General features: G+C 37.1%; 1 protein-coding gene across 4 annotated transcripts in view; it reads right to left on the reverse strand.

Moving 5' to 3' along the window:
• The window catches only part of DMD (dystrophin), a 767,992-nt gene that overhangs the window by 180,263 nt on the left and 561,984 nt on the right, over positions 1-25,745 (reverse strand). For all 4 annotated transcript variants that reach the window (XM_062488103.1, XM_062488102.1, XM_062488105.1 and 1 more), the window contains 2 exons: positions 10,846-11,018; positions 5,292-5,448 (listed from right to left, as the gene is read on the reverse strand). In XM_062488103.1, the coding sequence (XP_062344087.1) occupies positions 5,292-5,448; positions 10,846-11,018 (330 nt within the window). The remainder of the gene's footprint in view (positions 1-5,291; positions 5,449-10,845; positions 11,019-25,745) is intronic.

Raw genomic sequence — 25,745 nt, forward strand, 5'->3', positions numbered from 1 at the left:
GGCTATGTACATGTGTACACCAGGAAGACAAAAAACACCTTTCAGCTTGTACTGTTTTAGCAGAAAACAGCAGCAATCAAAAATACCGAGTGACATTATCTTTCCAGAAGAGGTTTAAAGCCACAATCCTCCTGCATCTCTTGTACAACAGGAGGAGAACATATCTGCAATGAATCCCATAGTCTGTGGACAGTAATCATTATATCTTCCTTAAAAACAACAGAGAAATGCTAATAGGAACTTCGGACTTTGCACATTTTGTATTTTGTTGCAAGTGGTAAAAGGTGTCTTTCTTTATTAATAAAGGAAAATTGAGTCAATGTGTTAAACTATTTTTCCCCAACGTTTCCACTCTGAATGTTGGAGCTGGTGGAGGCAATTACAGTCTGTAGATCCTGAGTTACAGAATAATAGACAGTATGGTGTTGAGATCTATTTACAGTTCTCATCTCCTTTCCTAGTTTTGATCTACATATTTCTACTGAGTTAAAATATGTTTCAATTAAAGAAATTTGAAAAGGAGAGGATGAAAAAAACATGAGGCTGAAGCAGTAGCACAGAACAGCATTAAAAATAATGAATGCTTATTTCACACTAACATATTCCAAAAAACAGTTCCTACTGTATGAAGATAAATCTGCTTTTCAGATTAAAGTTTTTTTGTGAGATATGTTTACACTACCAGTAAAATTCACAAGTAGCAATAAAAGACATTTTCTCTTTTTTTGGAGGAAAACAAAAAAAAGGAATTTATCTATTGAGAACCCTGACAAATACATCTTTATAATAACTAGACCAACACTGAAAGCAGAATTAGCCTAAATGAATGCCTAATGTACAACTAATGATTGCAGGCTAATTTCATTGAATTCTTTGACTTCTTCCACACTTCATGGTGACGGTAGAGAAAATCGAATACGCATAATGTATGACCTGACAAAAAAGTAAGTAAACTACTTTATTTAAGCATGTCTATTTGTCATCAACACTACAGCAGTAATGGCATTCTGTCCACCATTTTAATAATGCATATATTGATCAGCTTATCTCAGACCTCTACTACCACCTCATGAGTGTCCTTAAATCTCTTTAAATGAAGAAACAATGATTGTTTAAATTGAAAACTGAAAATATAATGAGAAAAGAGTTGCATTAGTAAAACTAGCATTAATCTCTGTTATTTAAAAACTAGGAATTTTTGCTTTCAATGTATTTTAAAGAGACAGAGAAATTAATCTAAATAATTAGATTAATTCTATTTGCCAAAAAGAATGCTTTTCAAAATATGGGCTTTGTCCTAATCATTAAAAGTAGAGCTGTTACCCTATAACTGGTTAGTGTGTTGAAGCAGGAACCGTACTCCTTAGGCAGTGATGCTACATTTTTAATGTGAAAGGTTTCCATGGAATTGTTAATAAGTACCTTCTATATTCATAAATGCTATTTATGCTGTTAATAAAATCACTACACAGCAAATGAGGCAACTCTTAAAAGAATGAAATACATAGCAGGCATGCCATCTGCATGATGCCCAAGTTACTTAAATTAGATTAACAGTGACATGCACACAGTTAATTCTTTTTCGTTAAAGCAATGTTATGATACTTAGTAAAACAAAGAAAAATGTAAGATAATGAAATAATGTTTTGAAGAACAGGAGTACTTTTTATCATTGACTAACACCACCACCACCACTCTTCCCCACACATTCTAAGACTTTGGAATAGAGACAATTTCTTCAGATCCCAAAAACTGAAAAAATGACCCATATATATAAGTTCAAACAAATAGCAGTTATGTGGGTGTATTTGGGATACATTCCAAATTGCCTTATCTAAAAAGAACCTAACATTTACAACACAACAATGATTTTGACTGCATGGATACTCCTGTTCTCAGTTGAGTTCAAGCTCTCCTCTGGCACAGATTCAAGCATTTGAAATTTTCATCTGAATCCTACTCTTAAAATTTTTAAAGCCAGTCTTGGCAACTAAGAGCACTCAAGTGGTAAGAACTGACTTCTTTTCATCTCTTTTATGAATCTCTGTGGTATTCCAGATGGTCTTCTGAATGATAGAGAGGTTAAATATGTTTGCTCTTCTTTAAATTTTACCTTTAACGGAAAAATATAAAATCAACTTGCAACACTTCCTTTAGAGAAAGGATTCAGGCATAAAATCATGTCAGTATTCATCATGCTATTTCTGAATTGAATCAGTTAAACTGCATATAAATATGATGGGGTTTATTCACTTCTCAAGCGAAGACCATTCCTGGGCTCAGTTCTGGCATTACCTGACAAAAACAATCCTTCACAGATGGAAAAAACATTGTACTTATGAAGAAAGACTAAAACTGAAGTTTTAGTCATTTAAAAGATTGGTAAGATCTGATAGACGCTTCTCTAGTTTACTAAAGACTAATTTCCAGAAGTGACATTCAGGAGAACAAAATGGTCAGCCGATTCTTCTTCTCAAGATCAACTCACAGCTACTGTTAAGTTTCACATCCAGCACCCTGAGATTTAAGCTCTTCTCTTAAGCAAAGGCCCAAAACTCTCAAAAACAGCTTTCCAGTACTGGGCTCCAGTATTAAGCTAGATAATTGTGTACTTGTGAAAAGATTTGAAAATATTTTTCTTATATTCAGAAACAACCTAACCTATTCATCTGGATATAGCCTTTGTATATCTGTTTCCTTAAAATAAACTTTTAGAGTAACAAAGTCCATAATGCCCGGGGGAAAAAAACAACCAACCAACCAACACACTGCAAGCATAGATTTTGTCAACAGCAACCTGAAGTCAACTTCCATGTTGACTGTTTTTCCCTTCTCTGTCAGAGATATTTGAAGTTCAGACACAGCAAATGAATTTCAAGTATTGTGTTTTTTCTTTTTCCCACAGGGAATCAGCATACCTACACTCACGCTTCTGAAGTGCTACAGAATGGAAAAAGGAAAAGAAACGTATTTCTAAAAGGAACAAAATCATACTAGCTCTGATACTAGACAGGTTGACCAAAGTTCTGTGTTTTTTACCTGCAAGTGGCAGAGAAGTTAAAAATGAGAAATTCGATCTATTTTATGAAGTAATTTTCCCCCTACTCAGGGTATCTTACTTTAATGCAATAATTCTCATCCCTAGAAATTCTAGATACTTCACTTTTTAGGTGTGTGACAGAGAGATCACTTAGTTCATCACTGAAGATTTACCACCTGTATGATGAATTCTTGGAAGCCCTTAAACCACTTATAGAGTGATACAGAATACTAAAATACTATAAAAAGTAATTTCTTTAGTTAAAAAAAAATATTTCTTCTGTCTAGAAGAAAATGTTTTCAAGTACTTTAACATTATTTAGATGGAAAAAGTTTTGTTTTAACAATTCTATAGAAATCTCTCTTTAACTCTTGTTTTGGCTCAAGACTTGTCATTGGAGAAAGAGTTTGAGGTAATGTCAAACTGAGTTAAAACAACATTCATATTGCTTCTTTCATCCTGACATTCTGTATGGGCTTCAAAACTACTTTATGGAAGTTGCTACTTTATTCCTAAAATAGAACTCAGGCTTCTCTTAGTTTTCATGGTTATATATAACATGTTTTAACTTTCTTAGGGGAAAGGTGAAAAAAAGAATGGTGCTGCCCTGTAAAGTCATGGATATTTTCACCTTGCTGTGTCTGTGATAATGCTTTAAGTCCCACATAAAATTTTGTGAGAAAGACACATCCTACACTCCAGAGGGAAGACCTAGGAAATGTGACAAAGATCCCCCTTGCAGAAAAGCATTATATTATCTTTGAAAAGTTTGCTACTGAGGGAAAGAGAGATGTTTTTTGTTTCATCTTTCTCTTTGGCTTTCTCAATAATTCGGTGGAGATCAGTCCTTGAAAAACCATATTGACACTACTTGCCATCAGTTTGTTGCAGTAGATGAATGCCTGCGTGCCTATGGAAAAATCCATGCCTGGCTGAATATGGTACTTCCTGACTTTTCACAAACTCAGGGTCTTAAAGCAGCAAGATACTTCATGTTCACTTTGCAAATTTGATCTCGCTATCTGCTCTCAAATATGCCTTTCCCCATGAGAAAGGACAATATAATAGAGCAATGTTTACATACAGCAACCTGATGAACAGAAAAAAACACTGATCTTATTTTGTTTTAAAACACCATTTCACATTTCTCCATTAAGCAATAAAACCAGATATTTAAGAACTTCAGAAACAAGTCTTTTCTGCAATTTTTACGAAGGAAATTACATATATACAGCACAATGCATTGAGAAGATCATAATTGGATTTGGAATATTCTCTTCTCATGAAATCAAGCTGCCAAACTGATAATTTAAATTTTTCAATAAAAATTACTTGAAATAACTTTTTAGATAGCTCCCTGAAGGATAATTGGACATCAAACAGGAAGTAAAAAGCTCCTATAATGTCATTATTTTAATTAAAGACACACGTAGAGGAAGGAGAGGAGAGCTTGAATACATATTTTGCAATAGAGGTGCTAGAACTGTGATTTCACATTCAGACCTGAACAGACCTCAATGACATATGAAATTAAAGACTGTTTAGGTGAAAGCAGACATTGGGTTAGCATCAGACTGGTGAAAACTGATTAAACACAGGAGACATACTTTAAACATACCCTCATCACAACAAAAGATCAGTGTGAATATTTGTAAGAAGAATTATTCTGATGCATTATTTTGGGGGTTGTTCATTTGTTTAAAAAACAAACAAACAATTTCCTGTACAAGCGTTCCATTTAGGTTCCCTTTTATTACCAATCTTAGTGTAGAATGGTCCCACATATGATCCTCTGCTGTGGTCTTCCCCTAAGAATTCCCTGATGAAACCACTATGAACCACAGTTATCACAATAGTTTTATGGTGTGGAGTTCATGGTGTGGAGTTTCATGGCATGCAATACAGCTGATACCAGCTACTCTTGCCACAAATATTTCCAAAATCCAAATTAGGATTCAAAAAGTATACATGAATTTGGAATGCCTGATCTAGAAAAAAAAAGAATCAGAACTACTTATTCAATCCTCAAAAATTACTAGGTTAGTAACTGTTCTGGCTATGAAATCTGCCTGTCTGTGGTAGTTCGCTGAAGGTCATGGTCAATAACACTTCCTTCTTCAAAAGGTTGATTTTCTCTGCTGTGTTTGAAAGCTATAGCTGGAATTCCTTCCAACAAGGACTGTGTCGTGTAGCACTAGCCTGCAAAGGAAAAAGCAATGACCAAAAGATAATTTAAAAAAACCAAACATACCCTGTGAATATCATTCTGTTTCTGCACAGTGGGAAGATCTCCACCAATGGGTGCTTGCTGCTTTAATTCATCCTCCTTCAGCTGCAGCCATGCCAGAAGTTCCTGAAGAGAGAGATGTAATCGCTTCCACTGGTCGGTACTGGCTTCCAAATGGGATCTGAAAGCATGTGTTAAATATAAGATAGATTCAGATACAGTGGAAATAAAAACCAAAATGCACAAGCTTATTTACTGAGAAAGATCCTAGTGTTTCATTAAGTTAATGAGTTTCGAATAGCTTCAGTAGCTTTGAATTAGTTTCTGGCAACACAGATTTAAATTTGGTTCCACAGTCCTGGCTTCTTTTCACATCTCCTGATTTTTATTTTTGATTGGTTGGGTTTTTCTTTTGGCATTTTAGTTTTCCTCTTCAGCAGTGAGTAATGGCTGTTCTGAATTGTCAGTCTCACTAGAAGTGCGCAAATATTCCGCAGGACTAGCATGAGTAATGTACTCATCACTTAATATTACTAAATTTATTTACTTGAAATGTAGAAAGTAGTTTCCCAACTCAGTGAAGAGCAAGCACTTCTCTAAACCACTACACAAACCATTCAATTTACACAAGATTCATTCTCTTAATTTTCTAAAATAAAAGAACCAATGCCATTCCTTAAAAAAAGTAATGAGGAAATTGTTAAAACAAATAGAATCGTCATACACCATCTAGCCAAATGTCAGTGCATTTAAACAGAAGTGTGAATGAAACTATTGGAAACACTGGAAAAACTAAAAGACAAAATATCATTTTATGTAAAAAAGGTTTCCATCATAAGGGCATTTTCTATTTCCTCTGTTTATGCATAAATGTATTTTTTGGGGATCAAGTATTCAGCTTCTAAATTTCAGCAACTGTTTTCTGTGGCTGGACTGATAAAATCTGCAATTTTCTCTGTACCATAGATAAACCCCCCTAAAATTTTGCCTTTCTGGACTTATGAATATGCTATTTCTTAATTTCTGGTTTGTAAAAAAAATCCTAATTCACCTCCAAGTAACATAAAAAATCCTCTTAGTTACTCAAACCAAAAGAGTATTACATAACAATAAAGTGAAAAAATGTGGGAAATAAAGACAAATTTTCTTTTATTTCATGCATTTCTGTTTAAGTTCTAGCTTTTTTATATAACATTTATCTTCTTCCACTGTGATTGCACATAAAATCATTCTCTTCTGACACTAAGAATTCAACTCCTATACCTTATATATAATGTTCTATAAAGAAGAGTGAAAAGTATGGACTCAGCATTTTTGCAAACCTTATCACTTAGTTTGGACATGGAAATAAGGAATTGATGAAGGTAGGGACAGTTGCATTTCTCTGAAATGCTCTATGAATCCCGTCTTCTTTCCAAACTCTTACATCAGGTAATTAAAGTGGCAAAGAAAGAGAAAGGGAAGGGACAGAACAGCCACACGGTGACAGAAAATTCAGGTGCTCTCAAAGTATGTGAGGTAATGGAAAATATTTTCTTTTTTCGAACTTAGATGCTCCATGTGAAAAACACAGATGGACGAGGCCTTTTGCTCTCTTCTCTCACAGGGCATCTGGGAGCTGGGGCAAAACTGCTTCACAGCAGGGGGAGGCAAGTCCTGCAGGCAGAGAAGTCTAGAGAAGACCCCGCACGATAAAAGATTTAGATTTATATATCATTATGTAGACTATATATTGTCTACTGTGCGTTGAAGGCACCTGGGGCGAGGGCACACTAGGAAGTTTTTCTCCATAGGAGCTTCCTCTGTGGATTGATGGGACCAATTTCAGGCTGGGTTAGTTGTTGACAGCCTGAGAAACCAATTGGAAAAGTCGGTTCGCTCCGTGAATGGCATTTGAAGCAAGTAAACGCCGGGAAAGCTCTCCGGCATCTCCGGGCTCTCCCAAGGTAACACCGACCTGGCCCGGGTCCCTTCCAGTGCGGCCCGGGCCGGGCGGGAGCGGCTCCGGAGGCTGCTGGGCCCCGTCTTTAACCGGGGGCTCCAGTGGCCAAGGGGAGCGGAGCCCATTGCTGGATTCTCGCCTTTTCCCGCTGTTCCCGTGGCTCGGGGGGCCCTGCCCTGCCGCCCTCACGGGCTGGGGGGAGGCAGCCGGGCCCGGTTCGGGAGAGCCCCCAGGGCTTTGTGTGCTGGGCAGGGCAGAGGGAGAACCCCCGGGCTGCGGCTGGAGCTGGGGGCGGGCAGCGCCGGAGGAAAGCCATGGACACACGGCCTTGGCACCCATTTCTCCTCTGCGTGCGCTTTGCAGTTCTCGTCCTGCCCCTCCAGCGTGGCCTGAACAGACTGAGATCCTGACACAGCACCGGCATGGCCTGGCACAGCCCCTGCAACTTCTGTGGGAGATTTTAACTTTCCCAGTGCTCAGATAAGATTTAAAGACTTTCCGTCCTTCTGTTGGTGAGAGGAAGAAGAACAGAAAGGATACACCAAAGTCAGTGAAGCAAAAGCTGATTTTCTAGATGGAAGGAGAAAGAGGAGATGCCATGAAGGTTGGCTGAAAAATCTTTTTGTAAGTTATAGGGATGGACTGTACTGCACTCAAGAATTCCTTTAAACCATGGAGAAAGACATGGTGGGGGGGGGGGGGGGGGGGGGTGAGGTGTAAAGTGTTTGGAAGATCCTTTGCCCCGAGGGAAAAAGGGGGATCTCTGTTCCTGGGAATGAAGTATGAACAGAGAGAAGTGAGCTGAAGAGAATTTTTGCCTTTGAGTGCTCATCCTTAAAAGTAATACCCTATGACTTTAACATGGCCCAAAAGCACAACTCTGGGAAGGCTGTGAAGTGGGAGGAGTTTCATGATGGCAGATCCCGATCGGCTCTTTCTTGTGAAAAAAGTGAGGTCAGGAGAGAACTCTTTTTTTTCCTCTCTTAAAAAGATCCTTATAGCTGAAAAGAAGAAACTCTCTCCCTAAAGTGAACTGAAAAAGATTGTTTAAGTAAGGAATTGACTGAAGTGTCTCTGTATGTTGTGAAAGTGTGAAAAGGGGAAGAAGAGGGTAGTCTGAAAAGCTATTCTGAATTTATTACTATTTTCCTTTCTGTTATTAATTAAGTTGTTATTTATCCCCTGTTAAGTTTTAAGCCTGTTTTGCTTTTACTCCTAATTCTATTTCACAACAAAAGGTAAATATATTAAGATTGGCAAACCCAAACTATAACATCTTTGGTGCGTTGGCCGGGAAACAAAAAACTAAACCAAGACATCTATGTAATTATTATAGGTTTATATATATATATATATATATATATATGTTTATATATTATACATTATTTATCGTTAGGGTGGTACTGATGGTGGCGCTAGACCAGATTGTCCAGAGAAGTTGTGGATGCCCCATCCATCCCTGGAGTGTCCAAGGTCAGGCTGGATGCAGCTTTGAGCAACCTGGATGTGTCCTTGCCCATGGCAGGAGACTGGCATTGGGTGATCTTTACAATCCCTGCTAACATTCTTTAATTCCATGATACCTCTGAAAGAAGCAAGGGGGAAAGAAGCAGGGATGTTTATGGAGACATGCAGGAGGTGACAACCAGAGCAAGGACCACAGGATTTTAGGACAGGAGACAGTCAAGGAGCCAAGTTTCTGATTCAGGCTAATTCCCTTGTCTCACGTTCACCTTGGCATAGGCAAGCTTCTACCTCCTCTGGAGAAGGGCAGCAAATGGAGACAAACACTTCTTCCCTTCTTTTTTTTACAGGGAAAAAAAGTGCAAAAAGATGACCTGAAGGGGTTTTGTTACTGCTGCTGTGCTCTGACCTTCCCCAATTAGGTGCTTTGTTTTTCTTTTTTTTGTTTTTTTTTCCCCAGAACCTGTCTTGTTCTGCTCTTCCTTCATTTTCAGAAATATAAATTTATGCTTGCACACAGCAGTGTACATTACATGTATACACTCATAGATTTATTACTGTGTCCAAGTGTTCAGACAAAAGAGATAATAGTAAAACAGTTAAAAATATATATAAGAAAGTGTTTATTAGGATAAACTGTGCTGACATATCAGGATGAAAGAAAGGGAGGAATAGAAAAGAGCTTGGCTTCTCTTAAATATCTATCATATATTTTATCTATTGCATTTAGAAAAGAACGCCCACCCAAGTTGATCCGTGGCATGGGTCTTCTGTTACAGCAGACTAAAAATTGCACTCTAAAGAAACTTCTGGGAGTGATGTCTGGAGTACATTTCATATGTTTTCTCTAATCCCTCTGTTGTGTAAGCGTTGCTAGTTATAATGAAATCTATTCCATTCTGTGCTATGGATAGAAAGCTCCAAACAGGCAGACTGAGAAAAGCCTTTTCCTTTAGTCTGGTGGCCAGCAAGACTTAAACCAAATGTCTGAGAATTTGAGAATTGTTTCTTATCCTAATCAATAAGTTCTTGAAGACCTTTATTGGAAACACAGATTTTAGAGGGGAAGTTTGTTGCTGGAAAGTCCCATATGTTTAATTACTGATATTTGGACTACTGACTGTTTCTTTTTATCTCAAAAATCACTGTATTTGGGCAAGTTCATGGGTAAAATGCATGTGAACTAAAAAAATCTCAGACACTTTGAAGGGTTTTATTCCTCTTCTTTTGCTCTTCAGAAGAAAAAAAAAAGGAAGAATATCTCTTTTTCTTTAGTTACTAGTATCTTTTCAACATCACAGCCTTCATTTATATTTAATGATTGATGATACAAAGATGGTTTTTGTCATTACACAGCCTGACCTCCCTCAAGACCTGAGCGGAAAAAAGCTAATATTTCATACATTACTTTGGAAAACACTTCTGTCTTTTGCTGCCCTCTGAACTACCAGTAACACACAGCAAGTGAGAAAATGAAAAAATGCTCAAGACTGAGTGCACAACTGAGTTGTCTACTGCAAAAGCTGTATTTCTGGAGAAAAACCTCCTGGACAGTTCCTTTTGGAATGAAAACTTCAGTCCATTGAAGCCTGAATGACCACTTGATAATTTGTAATGTTACCATGTATCATATTTTTCCTTGCAAACAAAAGTGTTTCCTCTCATTATACCGTCTATGGATTTCTTTTACACCTAGATTTTGTTTAGCAATTCTCACCACTCTCCTGACAATAGTAAAAATCTTAAATAATTTGTCTTCTCATTTGTGAAGATATTTTTAGTTTTTCACTGGAAATAGCAGTCTTTAAAGTAAAGCTTATCATAAATATTGGTTATTTAATCACTTTCTTTCATGAATTACTGATAAGTCGAACCCAGTTCTAGAAAAAGCCCACATTTAGAGGAGGTAAAGTTACTGTTTAAACATAGTAATCTTTCTTTCTGCAATTTCTTCATAATACACTTCAAATCCTAATCCTCTACTATCATTTTCACACCAAAAAACATAATCATTCTTACAAAGTTAAGCCAACATCCAAAGTAGCACAAGTTATTCCAAAATAGACAAAAACAGTGCTAACAAAAGAAACAAAATTAAACCTTTTTACTTGCAAATTGCAGCATTTCATCTAATACACCAGTGGTAGGCATTTGCTTAGCTTTAGGTCCTACCTAATGTTTAGAGATTTCTTCCTAAGTTCACTCCATCTGAAGTTCATGTTATCCAGCCGTCTCTGCAGCAGGGTTGCATCCTCAGAGCCTTCCAGGGACCTCAGGATTTTCTGCCCATTTTCATCCAGGTTGTGATAGATGTCAGTGTGAGCATCAATTTCTGCCTGTAGTTCCTATGGAAGCAAGAGAAAACAATATATTTAATTTCTTTAAAAAATCACAGAAACTATGATTTTTTTCAAAAGAGTGGAAAAATCCTCAGTGCAACACAGGGCACAGGTTTTGGTTACTCCTTTTACAGCAGTGTCATGTCCTGTACACAAACCCATGTTTCTCTTTCACGTGAAGGCCACTTGTATTGAATATGACCTTCTTTTCCATACAGAGCATACTGAACAAAATTTGGAAAGTTAAAGGTGTAGCCTTTGAAAGGCATCAAAACAAGGACAAGACATATTTACTGTGCTGATGGGGGGAAAACAAAGAAACACAAAATCCTCAGGATCTCAGGTAAATCTGACCTTCACATGATACGTCTTCCTGTGCAACATTTTCAGTTTGAGCTGGGGACTGCAACACCGGTCCTGCTGCATGGCAATTCCAAGAAACGTAGGTGACTGCAGCAGCCAGGCTTTAAAATGCCAAGTTCACTTACATTCTGTTGACAGAATGCATTTTGGAGCACGGGCCTCAGCAGTCAATAGCAATAAACAGCCACTTTGTGCTGTATCAAAACGCTGGTTGGGGCCACGGCTGTAGGAGGGCCTGAGAATAGCAAGGACCTAGAATATGCAACTGGCAGCTCATGTTGAGCAGCCAACTTTTCTTATCGCCTCGTAACTGCAGGCCAGCTCTAAATTTTGAATTCATTTTTTCCCCCTCATTTTTAGCACCGCTGTTTCTGCCAAAAGAACATTCTTTAGAGAGCTGCCTGGTACCAGCATTCCTGCCTGCCCACACACTCAATGCAGCCTTTGTATGCTGGCTGCCCTTCCCCAAGACGTTTGCATGCTGCAGCTCCACAAGGTCAGATTCATTTGCAGAGAACAGTGGTTGAATCAAGGACATTAAATGGAACAAAACTAAAAATAATAATAATAATTTCAACATGTACATGAATGAGTGTACATGTACTTTTTATGCAGTCATATTTGCACCAAAGTACTTTTACTTTCAAACAAGCACACAAAGACACAAAGAAATAATGAATAGTGAGTAAGACCCACATTTTCTCCTGGGATGCTGTAGCACTAAGATTTCTGGTGGTGGTCTCTTGCTGCCTGAAATGGGAGTGCTAGAGATAAAGTGGGGAGAGTCAATGATTTAGGGCATTTGAGAACAAGACCCAGCACTAACTGAGTATCACAGATAGTGCCCAATGGAAATTTGTTGCAATTTTCTTCAGAAGAATGACTTTGAAAGAGGGGAGCACACAATGTCTCTACTTGGTGTGTTCTTAACTGAATTGGTTTTATTTGATATTTTAAGTGCAATGTTAGCTGTACTGAATCATGAGTAGATTGTCCTTGTTCACCTACTGCTGTTCCAAATGTCATTAACTGGATAACTTTCACAGCAATGATTAACATAATATTTGGGGAAATTTTAAGGTGGGCTAGCAACATCTTTGGTGCAGAGTAAGAATCGTTCTCAAAGTATTTTACTTATCTATTGTCATTCATGCAGTAAAGTATTTAAGAATGAGTCTGATGTATGTGAGAGGTAACTTTGCAGAATGCAACTGTATTATAAACATTCTATTTATTTATTGTTGTTCAGGCAATTTATATTTTAAAAAATGGCATTATTAAGGTACATAAAAATGTACAATATTCCAGATATGAATGCTCTTACTTGAAAATTTGTATTTTATTTCAAGTCTGAATCTTGCTAGCTTTAGCTTCCAGCTGTGATACTTCATTTTTATTTACTTGAATGAAGAATACTGTATTAACAAATTTATTTCCTTCCATGTATGTATTTGGAGATATTATTTAAACTAGGCTAAATATAACAATACTGATGTAAACAGCTGAAACAATGTGCAAGAAAGGAAGAAGTTCACAAAAAAAAAGTTAATTGTTAATGTCTGTATAGTTCTGAAGTACTCTTACATTTAATAAACATTAAATCTGTTATTGGGTGAAATAATTACATGCACAACCTGTTGCACAAAGTTCTTAGTTTCCAGGGTAGTGATGGAAACACTGAGCTTACAAACTTGTTCCTTTTCTTTGGCGAGATCATGTGTCATGAAACATGTTGAATATTCACAGTAGGAAGCTGTCAAATATATGCCCTCATGCTGTTTTACTACACATATACTCATAGCATTATATAAGACAAAATTTAAGAAATAAAAAAACCTTTCCACATTTTTCTTATGTTTAGAAAATGTTTTACATTTTATGTCTTTCCCCAGGCACTTATATAATTCTGCAAATAAAAGCAAAGCACATCCTCTTTTATTTCAGAATACTACATAGTATCACAAAACATCTGAACAGCTAAGTGGGCAACGTACATGAAAAGTGAAGCATTATTATCAAAAGGTTAATATTCACAACTGAGTTTTCTTTATTCCAAATTACTTGTGTATACTGCACTTCTTCTAATGCTCCCCAAAGTAGTTTATTGCAGCTATGCAGGAAGCCTACACTGACAAAGAAGCAAGACAACAACAATAGTATTTGCTCCATTTAGGTTTGTGGATTTCAGAACCTATCTTTGTGACACTTACACATCCCAAGAGAAGCAAAGAGCATATAAGAAAAAGATCTATACACCTTTTATTTGTTTTCTGAAATAAATAAATCCAAGTTTTAAAAACGCAATATAAATTAGTTTCTTTTTCTTGACAACAGTAAAGCAGGAAGAGCTATTTAATCTCAAAAATTGGTAAAATACTTGCAAAAGTATGCTGTCATTACATGTCATACCAAGAAGCATAGCATATCGACTAAACATATATTATTTATTTCACTTTAGTATTTTCCAATGTGTTCAAACACATGAAAAGACTACAGAGGAAAAAAAAAAATCAATCCTAGTATAAGTCTACTGAGTTACAGCTGAAGTGTATTGCTGCATTTTTGCTGTAGTTGTTATTACTGAGACTGTGTTGAAAAAAGATTGGCTATCTGTTTTTAAAAAGAGCAGAGAGCAGAATGAAAAGCATCTTTTTGATCACAAGTGGCTGCTTAGAGTGAGCCAAACTGCCTGCAAAGGACTGCAACCCCATTATTAAGATGAACTATACACTTAGATGACAAAAGGCATCATAATATTTGTCTGCAGAAACTTAACTGAAAAGCTGTTAGAGGTTTCTACGCATTTAAAAACGTGTACTTACATTATTTTATTATATAGAATGTGCACAACTAAGACACAGAGTGATAAAGAGATGAAATGCATTTCATCTCGAGGAAGACAATATCGGTGGACAACACAGGGTGAGGAAATTTGTTTTGGCTGTTTCACTTCTTTCCTGAGCTCTTGAAACCACCTTGAAGATTTCAGAGCAGTACTCCCATGTGGTAAGTGAGCACACCCAGTGCTGCCAAAAAGCTAGGGACTAGGTATATTTCTCACTTGTCCAATTCAGTTGGCAATTCCCCTTTGGAATTCCTGCTCCCATTCTCCATGAAAGCACACATCCTCAGTGCCCTAATTCTTTTGGTAGGCAGAAGAAATTCACCTGTGACTCCATGGGTTTTGTTTTACACAGAGCCCTGCTAAGCGCAGCTGAGCTCTTGCTGTGAAATCCAATGGACTCAAGATTCTGTCAGCTTCCACACAGCAGAGCTAATCCTACAAGATTTCAATATGGTTTGAGAGACCTTAGCAGAAACAATTAATCAGTGTCAATATCCTTCATATCCCCCATGCAATATACAGACATGACATATAAAGGACACTACACACGCCAAAATCTGCAATTATTTTGGCAATACACCAGGGAGGGATTGGTAGTCTGGAAATTAAGTTCTAGAAAGAAGGAATTAAATGTTTCTTGGACTACAGATAAGTCATTCTAAAACATGGAAATCAGTGCAGCACAGCTGACAAAACATTTATCTTTTAAACAAGGTAGAAAAAATTAATTATGCAATAATTTAAAGAAATTAAAAGGACCCTAGTTCTCCTCTATTTGCAGGTCTGTAAAGCACATCTTAGTAGTTTAGCAATTGGATTTCAAATTAATCATCCCACTTGATTTCACTAAATTACATCTAAACTCCTCTAAATTTCTGATTCTGCCCAAAGCATAAACTCTGTGTGAGGGTTCAGAAAGTTTGAGACATTTTTTCAGTGCCCTGGCACACTCCAGCAGCCTTTGGAGGCATAGAAATCCATGAACACGACACCACTCTCAGGATCACAGCTCATTCTCCCTGTCTGCTAAATGGAGGAATAGTTTTGTGAATGTTTCAGTTCTGGAGATTTTGAATGAAGGGCTAAAGCACGGCAAGTCAAATGCATTTTAAGCACCTGAGTGATAGATTCAGTACAAGGTGCACTTGATCTGTTATTTTGATTTTGGCAACAGAGAGCCAGTCTGCACTAGGCTTTATGGCAGTGTCTCCTTGTGAGCTGGTTGTTACCATTTGAACCGAAAGAAATGTAAAATGTTTTGAAAGAGAACATTTGTATCTGAAGATTCTATGATTTATATTAATGATGGAAAAAAACAGTGAAGCATTTCTGCTAGTTTGCAATGCATTTCCCTTGGAATTTCTCTCTTTTATATGTCTTAGTTCTTTTAAGGACTGGTTGTTTGATTTAGGTTTTTTTTTTTTGGTTTGGTTTTTTTGTTTGTTTTTTGTTTGTTTGGGATTTGTTTGTTTGTTTGTTTTTGTTTTTCTTTTATGCTCCCCATTCCCCCATCAAGCTTTTAAGCAATTTTCTCTCCTAGTCCATAAGCAAAACTTTTATTGAGTCTTAGAATGAGACCACTCACTGAACAATTTACATAATGATAAAAACTTCTCAAATGAGATTTAAAATATAATTAAAGGGCAGACTTACTGAGTTAAAAGCATTGTTGTGAAATGGCTATACAAGAAGCCTCCTATTCAGCTAGCCTATGGCATGACCCCAATTCCAGTCTGGTATGATTACATCTCTGAGTTTCATGCTAATGACTTGATTAAAAAGAACGATAAAAAGGTCTTTTCCATTGTGAAGATAAGCTTATGAATATAATTAAGGCATTTCTAGTATCCCAACACATTTTTCAAGATAAAAAAGGGTGAGAGCTAGTCCTCTAAGAGAGAATCAAGAGCTGATGAATGGAAGCCAAAAGTATAACTTTGCCCTCCAGAAAACAATCTGTGCAAGTTGCATCTATCATTGTTACGGTTTAAAATTCTACAAGTCCCAGAATAAAGATATGACCAAACTTCATATTCAAATGCTATTTTAATTTCACAGAAGATTAAAAAAAAAAGCTTTCTTTAACAAGCTGGGCTTTGTTTTCAGAAAATATTATTTTTATAAGCAGGCTTCAATTTAGGTTATATTCAGACTGCAAGAGACTTCATGGTGCATCTAAGGATGCAGCAATCTCTTGCTGACAGTAACTGCAAATGCAGTGTAGGCTTCTTGATTTCATTTACATTGGGCTGCCTCAGTTCTGGGAGAGTAACTCTTTAAGAGCACTAACAGAATAATTTGAAAATATACTTGTCTGTAGTGTGCAGATACTTATTCACAGAACTGACTTTTCACCCATAGAGAAAAGGGCATTTCTCCCTTTATCATTGTGAAAGAATCAATTTTTTGAGATCTCTAGTAATTAATTTGTATTTAATTATTAGCTAATTCCATGGGTTTGGAAGGAATTTGTGCACTTCTTGGGTAGTTTTTTTGAAGACTGAGGAGACCCCTGCTTTCATTTACATGTAATGAAAATATGAATAACTAGATAAAATAAGCAAATGTTTAAAGAAACAAATATTTCTGCATTTTTGTCTCATTTAGGATATGACCCTTGTCTGGAGAAATAAATCCTATTCTGATAATAATGACTTTAAGAGAAATTATTATTTTCACTGTCTACTTTTCTTGTCGTTATATCTAGAATGGAAAACCTAAATAGAAACATTGTGTTAGTCTGAAGTTACACTAATGAAGAAAAATTCCTTATAGCCACAGAAATGAAGAACTTCTACTGTATGGTGTAAAATATAAATATGTATTTTACTAACGTAGCCTCTACTCTCTTTCAGGCAAGCCAATCCAACAAAGCAAACAAAGCACATTTTTCAAGTAGGAGTTGAAAGTGTTTTGTGTGTCAGAAAATCAGCCACCTCTACTGAGATGTCTAAGAATGGGCTCAGCTATCTGCCTTTGAAATCTGTATTTGAGATTTGAGTGAGTAGGAGGGAAACAGCATAAATGTGCATAGAATCATACACACAATTTTCTGAAAGTCAAACTGTAAGGCCCATTACAAACCAGCAGAGTTTTCAAGATTTTAGAAGGCAGTCTGCTCCCACCAAATATGCACATCCCAACCCCCGTACTCCAGTGAATGTCTGATCCCATTCCACCTGCTCATGCTGTCAGCACACTCACCCTGTCAATCTTTTGGCCACCTTTCTGCAGCAAAATAATTATGCTGCTACTTTCAGTATGTCTGTTTTCCTCTCCCTGCTTTCCAGAGATCAAACATTAACAGCACAAAGAGCATCTTCCTCTGCCGGAACATTTACTTCCAATAGTTACTCATGCAAGGTCCTAAAGTCCTGTTGCATAATTTGGAGAGCATTTATGTCTCTTAGTTCTCCTGTCATTCCAGTACTTCAAATAAATACTGATTTCCTTTTACAACATACAGCTGGAAAGGCTGAAACACACAACTGTCTCTAGGTCTGGAGAAAAAAAATCTTATGAAGGATGAAAGGATCGGGTTTTTTATTCTTTCACCAACCAATAGTGAAAAATATCTGCTATCTGTTAATTTTAAATGATCCTTCCTAGAAGAAAAATTATTTTTACATAAAGAACTATATATTTGTTTCACAGTACAACAACATGTAGCAATAAGGTATCTCATGTTTTAGTGCCTGTGATACTCATATATACATTCGTCCTTCCCTAAAAACACAAACATATACAACCCTCTTTCAGATCCTTTTAAAACAAAAATTGAAAGCATTTTATGCTTAAAAGAAATTAGTTTTCTTCAAAGCATTATCCTAATTTCTTCTGTTACAAATAATTTTTGCAATCTTCTTTGCTTTAAAAAAAAAATCCTCACATTCAAAGTTTTTGTTGTTAACAGCATTGATGTCTGGAGAAAAATAGTTGGTACATCAGTTTCATAACATGATTCTCAATTAATTAAATTAATTAAACAAGGACAAAACCTATATGATACTGAGATTTCAGTTAGGAATTTATATTATTTCAGGTGTTCCCCTCTACAAGCATGCAGGGTCCACTGCAATTAACTGTTCTTAATCAAGGACAGGTGGATTGGGACCTGGTGGGCATTATGCAAGAGACAATGCAGCAAAATCTCCAGTGCTTCTGCATTACTTGTGTTAAAGCCTCCCTACTGGAGGTGTCTTGAGGAAGGGCCGGGAAGGGCAGACACTTGGGCAGCATAAAGGGCAAAAGTACACTTCATCTTGATTTTCAGTGGAAATCCAGGTTCTGCTACTGTGGCCTCAGAACTGTCTGACTTCCTAGGTTTTAAGCGAGAGATGCCAGTAAAGCTACCACAGAGAGAAAGCTGCTGTGCAGCAGTCAAGTGTTATCAAAGCCACTTTAACAATTGATGTTGGCTGTTCCTGTCACAACAAAACAGAACTTACCAAGTGTTGGTCAGTTTACTCATTAATATGGCCTGGGTTTAAACTGCCACGAGGATAGTTAGTTTTAGCTTGCTGCTGATGTTTTAACTGCAAGCCTGCTAAGTTTAAGTGTTTAAGCACTCAGTGAGAAGCCAACAGGCCAAAGCTACTACTTACGGCTCTCCCTGTGTAAATGGAATGGCATTTCCATTTACACAATGGGAACAGCACGGGGAACAGCAGCTTCCCTCTAAATGCAACAGCAAGCAGAGCCACAGAGGCTCAGACAGCCCTGAAGAGCTGTTGCCAAAAGGGCTGGCACAGTAATAGAAGCAGCTCAGGAGCAAGGTGACTGCAGAGAGGAGCTGCCACCAACTGCAGGGTCCTGTGGGGAAGGTGATGCCACCGCCTCCCTCAGTGGCCTTTTGCTTCTAACCCTGGAGCCCCAAATCCTCAGCTGCCTGCTCACACCAACACTGAGCACAACACCAGGGCTTCCATCTTTACGGCTGTACCATGTCACACACCAAACTCAATAGCTGAATTAAAATGACTAGCCCTGCTTCTGGCTGTTGACTTGCTCATGCTGCTCTGCACTCAGAGCTGTTCGACCACTCTGACTGCTGCTCTACTGGAGAGCTGCACTGGTGAAGAATTTGACTGAAAGGTCCAGCCACATTAATTTTCAGCCCTAAGAAGTTCCATACCTTTACGTTTTTCTGAATAAACAGAACCACACCAGAATCATGTTCTGCATGATTTATTTTAGGTGCTGTAATAATGCGTCTTGACTGTCTTGAAATAAGCAAATAACTGGCAAAAGTTCAGAACCTGAAAAAAGAATTAATTTTTAACGATATCTTTCTAAACAGCAACTTTAACTATCATATCAATTAGTCTCTCTGTGGCAGTCTAACCGTGTTTTGCTGCAGCCAGAAATCAAAAGCAAAATTGAACAGAATTCCTGTATCAAGGGGTCTCTGAATAAGATTTACATTCTGAAAATATTTATTTGATATTTTCTTGGATTTACTATCAAGATGCATGTACTCCTACAGTAAATCCAGTATCCAGTTAAAATGGTAAATATCATTGAAAAAATAATGATATCACCAGCAAAGTCTGACATGAGATAAACTCGTATTTTAATATATTTTTTAGAAGACAAGTTATTTGAGGATGAAAAGTAACTACTGTTCATGTTTTTCAGTTTGACATTAAAATAACCCAATTCATTTGGATCATTCAGTTTTTCAAATCCACCAATTGAAAAGAAATGCACTTGTTCCTTCTACCTTCCCTTCATTCCCATCAAAAGATAAATAATTCCACTATCACAATAAAAATTAAATTATTTTAATTCAGAGGTAATACTGGTCAAGTCATGTGTTTTCATCTAGATCCAGATAAGAAAACAAAAGTAAGAAAAGTGAAATACACACTTTTAAACCTAAAGTATACTTAGTACTAATAAAGGAACAGAGGTGAGCTTACAGTAATGGAGGTAATAGAGTAAATACATATGAAATTAAAACAAAAAACACCCTTCCCATCTAGAATCAGACTCTTTTTTCTTTAAACTTAAATAAGAACTCAGTGCTTAGATATGCTCTCAGAAGACAGAATACACTCTTGTAAGTAAGTCAATATATCAGGCAGATCTTAAATACAGCAGGAAATTCATATGCTCCTACTTAGGTTTCTGTAGAGATCAAATAGTCCTCTTTCCTACTGTCACTCCAAAGTATGCCATCCAGTCCCAGGTTTATACCCTAGAATCGCTTTTGTGGCTCTTCAGTCAAGAATACTTATCAAACACTATAAATTGCTGACATAGGACACAGCAAGTACTTGACTTCACTGCTAATCACATCAAAGTCACTCTCATACCCGTAAGTTTTGGATATGTTTTTGTCATTGGTCTCAACGATACGCTAAATGTGACACAAACATGTGGCTGAGAGACACTTCAGAAAATAGTGCATAAAATAACCTAAGGTCTCACATATTCATGAAACTCAGGAAAACATTTGGAAGCAGAGCTCAAGTATCTCAGAAAGCTGAAGACTTTGCTCAAATTCTTCAGTCCAGCCACATTAGTTATACCATTCAAAGCTAAAAACGTGCTGAAGAATACTGCACAGTACCACAGACAGTTTTGGAAATGACACTGTCAAAAACAACATGCCAAATTGCACCAAAAACCTGACTGACTGTTAGTTGTTCATAACAAATGCTAACTCCTTCTCAAGAGGCAAATTCGTATTTTAATGAAAAAGAAAATTAAATGGAAAAGACACTTATTATGGAAACCTGGCTTTGCCATAACTGTTTTACTCCCACAGCAGCTTTTGCAGCAACTGTATATATAAGAGGCTTCTGAATGGCATTCATGTGATACACCCAAAGGTACCAACAATGCCCGCTTTTGTATGAACACTGCTGACAGTAGGCAGGAGAAGCAGGATAAATTCAGTTTAAACAGAACTGCTGCCATCTGAAAATGGCCCTCCCAGATTCTCTTCAGATTCAATCAGAACAAAAACAACACAGATTAATAACAAACAAACAAACAAGCCCCATATTTAATTTAATTCTGAAAAAAAATATGGGTTGTTTATGCACGCTATGGTGGGTTGACTCCTGCTGGATGACAGGTGCTCTCCGCAGCTGGCCAGGGGGAGAAGAGGAAACAAAAGACTCATGGATGAAGGTAAGGACAGGAAAAGATCACTCACCAGTTACCATCATGGGTAAAACAGATTTGGTTAGGGAAAGTTAGTTTAATTTATTATCAGTCAAATCAATTAAGATATGTCCTAGGTTACAATGTAAAGATGTGCCCAAAAGTATGTATTCTGTCACCATCTGTTGAAACCAGGTGGGGCAGTGATCCTTATCTCTGTGAGAGATATCCTCTGCTATTGGGCCATCTGTTAAAACCAGGTGGGGCAGTGTTCTTTATCCTTCCCACAACCCATCCTTCCTCCAGGAAGATATCTTCTGTTAATGGGCCATTGAGTCCCACTGCATGACTGATAAAATTACATCATCCAACTGGGGGATGCTCTACCCAGGAGGATGAGCCAAACATTTCCTACTAGATAAAAACTGAGATTTGGAACATCAAGGCAGCCCTCACCCACTGGTTTATAGAGGATAAGAGCTGCCAGACCTTTCTATGGGATCACTACTTCTACAAGACCACTTCATCTGGACTGCTACCACCACTCTAACTAGCAGGGTGTCAGGTTGTATCCTGACTCTATCAGTGGTTTTCCTTTTGTACTATTGCATGTATTTTATTGTTCTCTCTTTTTTTCCCTATTAAATTGTATTTCTTGGAGCCTCTCACTGGTTTTGCTTTTAAACCATTGCAGATAATAAGAGATAAATTCAGCTCTTGAAACACGCTCCTCTCACTCTTTCATAAAATCATAAAATGGCTTGGGTTGGAAGAGACCTTTGAAGACCTTCTACTCCAACCCTTGTGCAATAAGGAGGGATGTCTTCAACTACATGTGGATGCTCAGAGCCTTGTTAAGCTTCACCCTAAATGTCTCCAGGCATGAGGCTTCCAACACCTCTCAGGGCAAAAATTCCCAGTATTTTAACACCTTCACTGCAAAAAATTTTTCCTTGTCTCCAATCTAAATTAACCCTTACTGAAGCCACCTTATAATTTCCCTGCTACCAAAACATGACCACATAAACCAAATACACAGACTCATTAGTTCTCACAAAAAACAAACAACCTACTTTGCATTTCCTTGGGATTAACACCAACTATTTCTATTCTGCATATAAAGTAACACTGTAGCTTTCTTCACATTGCATCCAGAGCAATTGCTGTTCTCAAGAAGTTGTCAATTGCACTATATCATTTTAGATTTAGATTTTTAGAAAATTCTGCAAATTTTAACACAAAGAATTTTGTACATAAAGAGTGAATGAAGAAGAATGTGAGGAAATGATAGCAGGTGTATCTGGATTACCGTGCAATATGTGAGTGATCACAGAGGGATAGTTTCTACCTTTGTGTCAGAGAGTACAGTTTGCTCACAGAAACAAACCCAGTAGTTACATGTTCCCTATGGAAGTAAGATATGTTTTTTTTCCCATAATCCTCCTTGAAGTATCATTTTTGCTTTCATGAGAGAATTAGAAAGACTTGTGTATGGATTTTAAACCCAGAGAAATAAGCACACAAGAAAAAAAAAACCCATGATATGTTTTGTATCTCTGAAAAGAAGGATACATTTCCTATCTTACTAGAGATGATGTAAAATAATTCCTATAACAATTATATGCTAATATCTACATATAAATTCCTCATAACAGGAATTCCAGGCTAGAGGTGAGGAAAGAGACAGAGAGAGAGACAGACTAGGAAAAAAAACATAAGTTATATCCCAGAAGTAGTTTATGAAGTTTCATACCCAGTGGAATGCGCATAAGAAATCCCAGAGATTGAAAAAATGAGATTAGGTAAACTATGGATGAAAAAGGATGAATGTAATATCCCTCAAGGCATTCATAGCAATAGTCACTGTTACTCTATTCAGTGTAATGCCACTTATTATCTTCTATCTACACATATTTGACATATAATCAATTTTGTATAGAAATAATTCTCATGGCATAGACCTATTTATAACTGACAGAGTAATGTCACTATCCAGTAAATACTCACTGAACAAGGAATAATAGTGCACCTGCATCATGCACTGATTCAGTGGTCAGTCTCATTGAGATTAAAACTTCCTTTCAGATATACTGTTTTTATCTGAAATGCCTATTGTGTTAAACTGAAATTCAGCTGATTAATATTAGTACAAAAACCTCTGTCTGTGCAGTGAAAAGCTTACCTTCCTCTCTTGAGTGTGAGAAGACTTTATGACTGACCAACCTCTTAAGAGAGGAGTCTCCTGGAAAAGGTAATTTTCTTATTTATCTCACCTCCTTTACCAAAGTACTTTTTATAAAATTAAGGGGGAGAAAAGGTTGATCTGAAATTCAAATCTGAGAATTTTTTTGTAATCTTCAAACAACTTCTATACGCTTGACTTGGTAATAGAGAAAATTCAGAATTCTCTTTCCACATCAGTGAGTTTTCTGAAAAAAAAAAACAAACTGTTTCACACACAGTGCTTCATAATCTAACTGTTCTACTAAATGAAATACTGATGCTCAGTTTCCCAGTGGAGCTTTGTGCTCCCTTTGCAATCTTGCTGAAAGCCTGAAAACCAAACACTGACACTCAGAGTTCTGATGCCTGTTACTCAGCAATTGCGTCTGTTTGCCCAGGGCACACGCAAGTGAGGACAGACATGAGTTGCTGCTTAAACAATATCTCAAGGGAATGCAGCCTTATAAGAAACAAAATGAAATAAAATAGTCTGTAGGAGGAAATTTTAGGAGCTGTTGTAAAAGGAAATATGGCAAACCTTTTACATTTCCTCTTCATACATTCATTTACTTGCCAAAGGACATGCTTGGTATGCAGATTAAAGGAAACAAGAAAAGAAAAAACAATCAAGGAATGACTCTACGATTCATATATTTGCATATTAAAAAAAATCAAATCAACCCAAAAAAATGGGCAAAAGTAAGTATTTTTCATAAGCAAAGGTATGATCACCAGGAAATAGAATAACACCACATCCTTCAAATATACCTATACACATGCCACAGCAACCATCTGCCAAAATGATCTTGCTGTCACAGTTAATTCCAAGAACCAGACACACAGTCTGTTCAGCACAACACCAGGCTCTATGCAGATGGGATGTGAGCTTTGAAGCACAGCCTGTACTGATTTACTAACAACAGCAGGTGATCCCTAAGACCTCAAGAGAGTATCCCAAATTCAGGGATAGAAAAGTAACCATTGCCCAGGATTAGCTTGCTATCAATCAGGGCTGCTTTAATCTCTGTTGTGAAAACTATCAAATCAGAGTATTAAGGGTCTGCTCAAAAGCATAAAAGAGCAGGAAGGAAAATGTTTGATCGGCACTGAACAGTCAAGCCAAACTTCTGTAGCAAAAAGAGAGTTCCTTGAAGGAACTATGAAACTGTATGGAACAACTTTTCCCTGCTGTTCATACCAGGTTAAATCTATCTGACAAACTCCCCCCAACACAAAAGGCTTGCTTTAGAAAAGAGGCAGTAGTATTCCTGCTATTGCAATATGTCTCATTCTATTGTAATAACTCCAAAACTTGAGCTCTCCCTGGATGTGACAGCTGTAATCTGCCTATTACAGAGGAGAACACCATCAGGACCTGTGCAAGTCATCCTTCAGGTCTCCTGCAGGGCAATGCCAGCTTAAAACAAGGAGATCTCTTTTGTCCCTGGATAACCCAGAAAAGTCTTGGGTCTAATTCCTTTAAAATAGAAAATAGACCTCTATAAATTCCATTGCAGATCCTCTCAAAAAAGGTACAATAAACACTTTATTGTCAGAGATGTTCAGAGATCTGACCTTGAAATATTTAATGATTAAGACCAGCATTGTGTTGGGATCACAGCATTCATTAGTGATTAATAAAATTTTCTGGAATTGATAAAAAAAGAATATGAAGATTACTGAGGATGTTACATAAGAAAAATAACACTTCCATTTCACTAGCATGCCTTCCTGCAACTGCTCATGAAGAGAAGTTTGGCCATCCCCATATCACCAAAAACAAGGAAAGTTCCTTTCAGAAAGATGCAAGCACAGATAGGAATGGGTATTGTTGGTTTGTTTTTTTTTTGTTTTTTTTTTTGTTTGTTTGTTTGTTTGGGTTTTTTTGGTTTTTTGTTTTTTTTTTTTTTCTGATGTTGAAGTGAAGATGTCCTTAAGTATCTTTGCTCAGTGATTTTCCAATAAGTTCCTAAGGAAACATAATGTAGAGAAAATAATTTCTACCTTAACAAGCTCTCAAGCCTAGTTTCTGAGTTGGGTAGAGCTACTTAGTTCTTGATACCACTCTTTTGTGTTTTTTTCCACTGAGCTTAAGTCCCAGTTTTGGAGTTCTGGGGTGGAGAACTCCAGGCAGGCCAGGCCAGGTGGAGGTGTCACACCTCAGGTCACCTAGGACACCAAGGGACAGG

Source organism: Cinclus cinclus, chromosome 2 (genome assembly GCF_963662255.1).
Source record: "Cinclus cinclus chromosome 2, bCinCin1.1, whole genome shotgun sequence".
Taxonomy (NCBI): domain Eukaryota; kingdom Metazoa; phylum Chordata; class Aves; order Passeriformes; family Cinclidae; genus Cinclus; species Cinclus cinclus.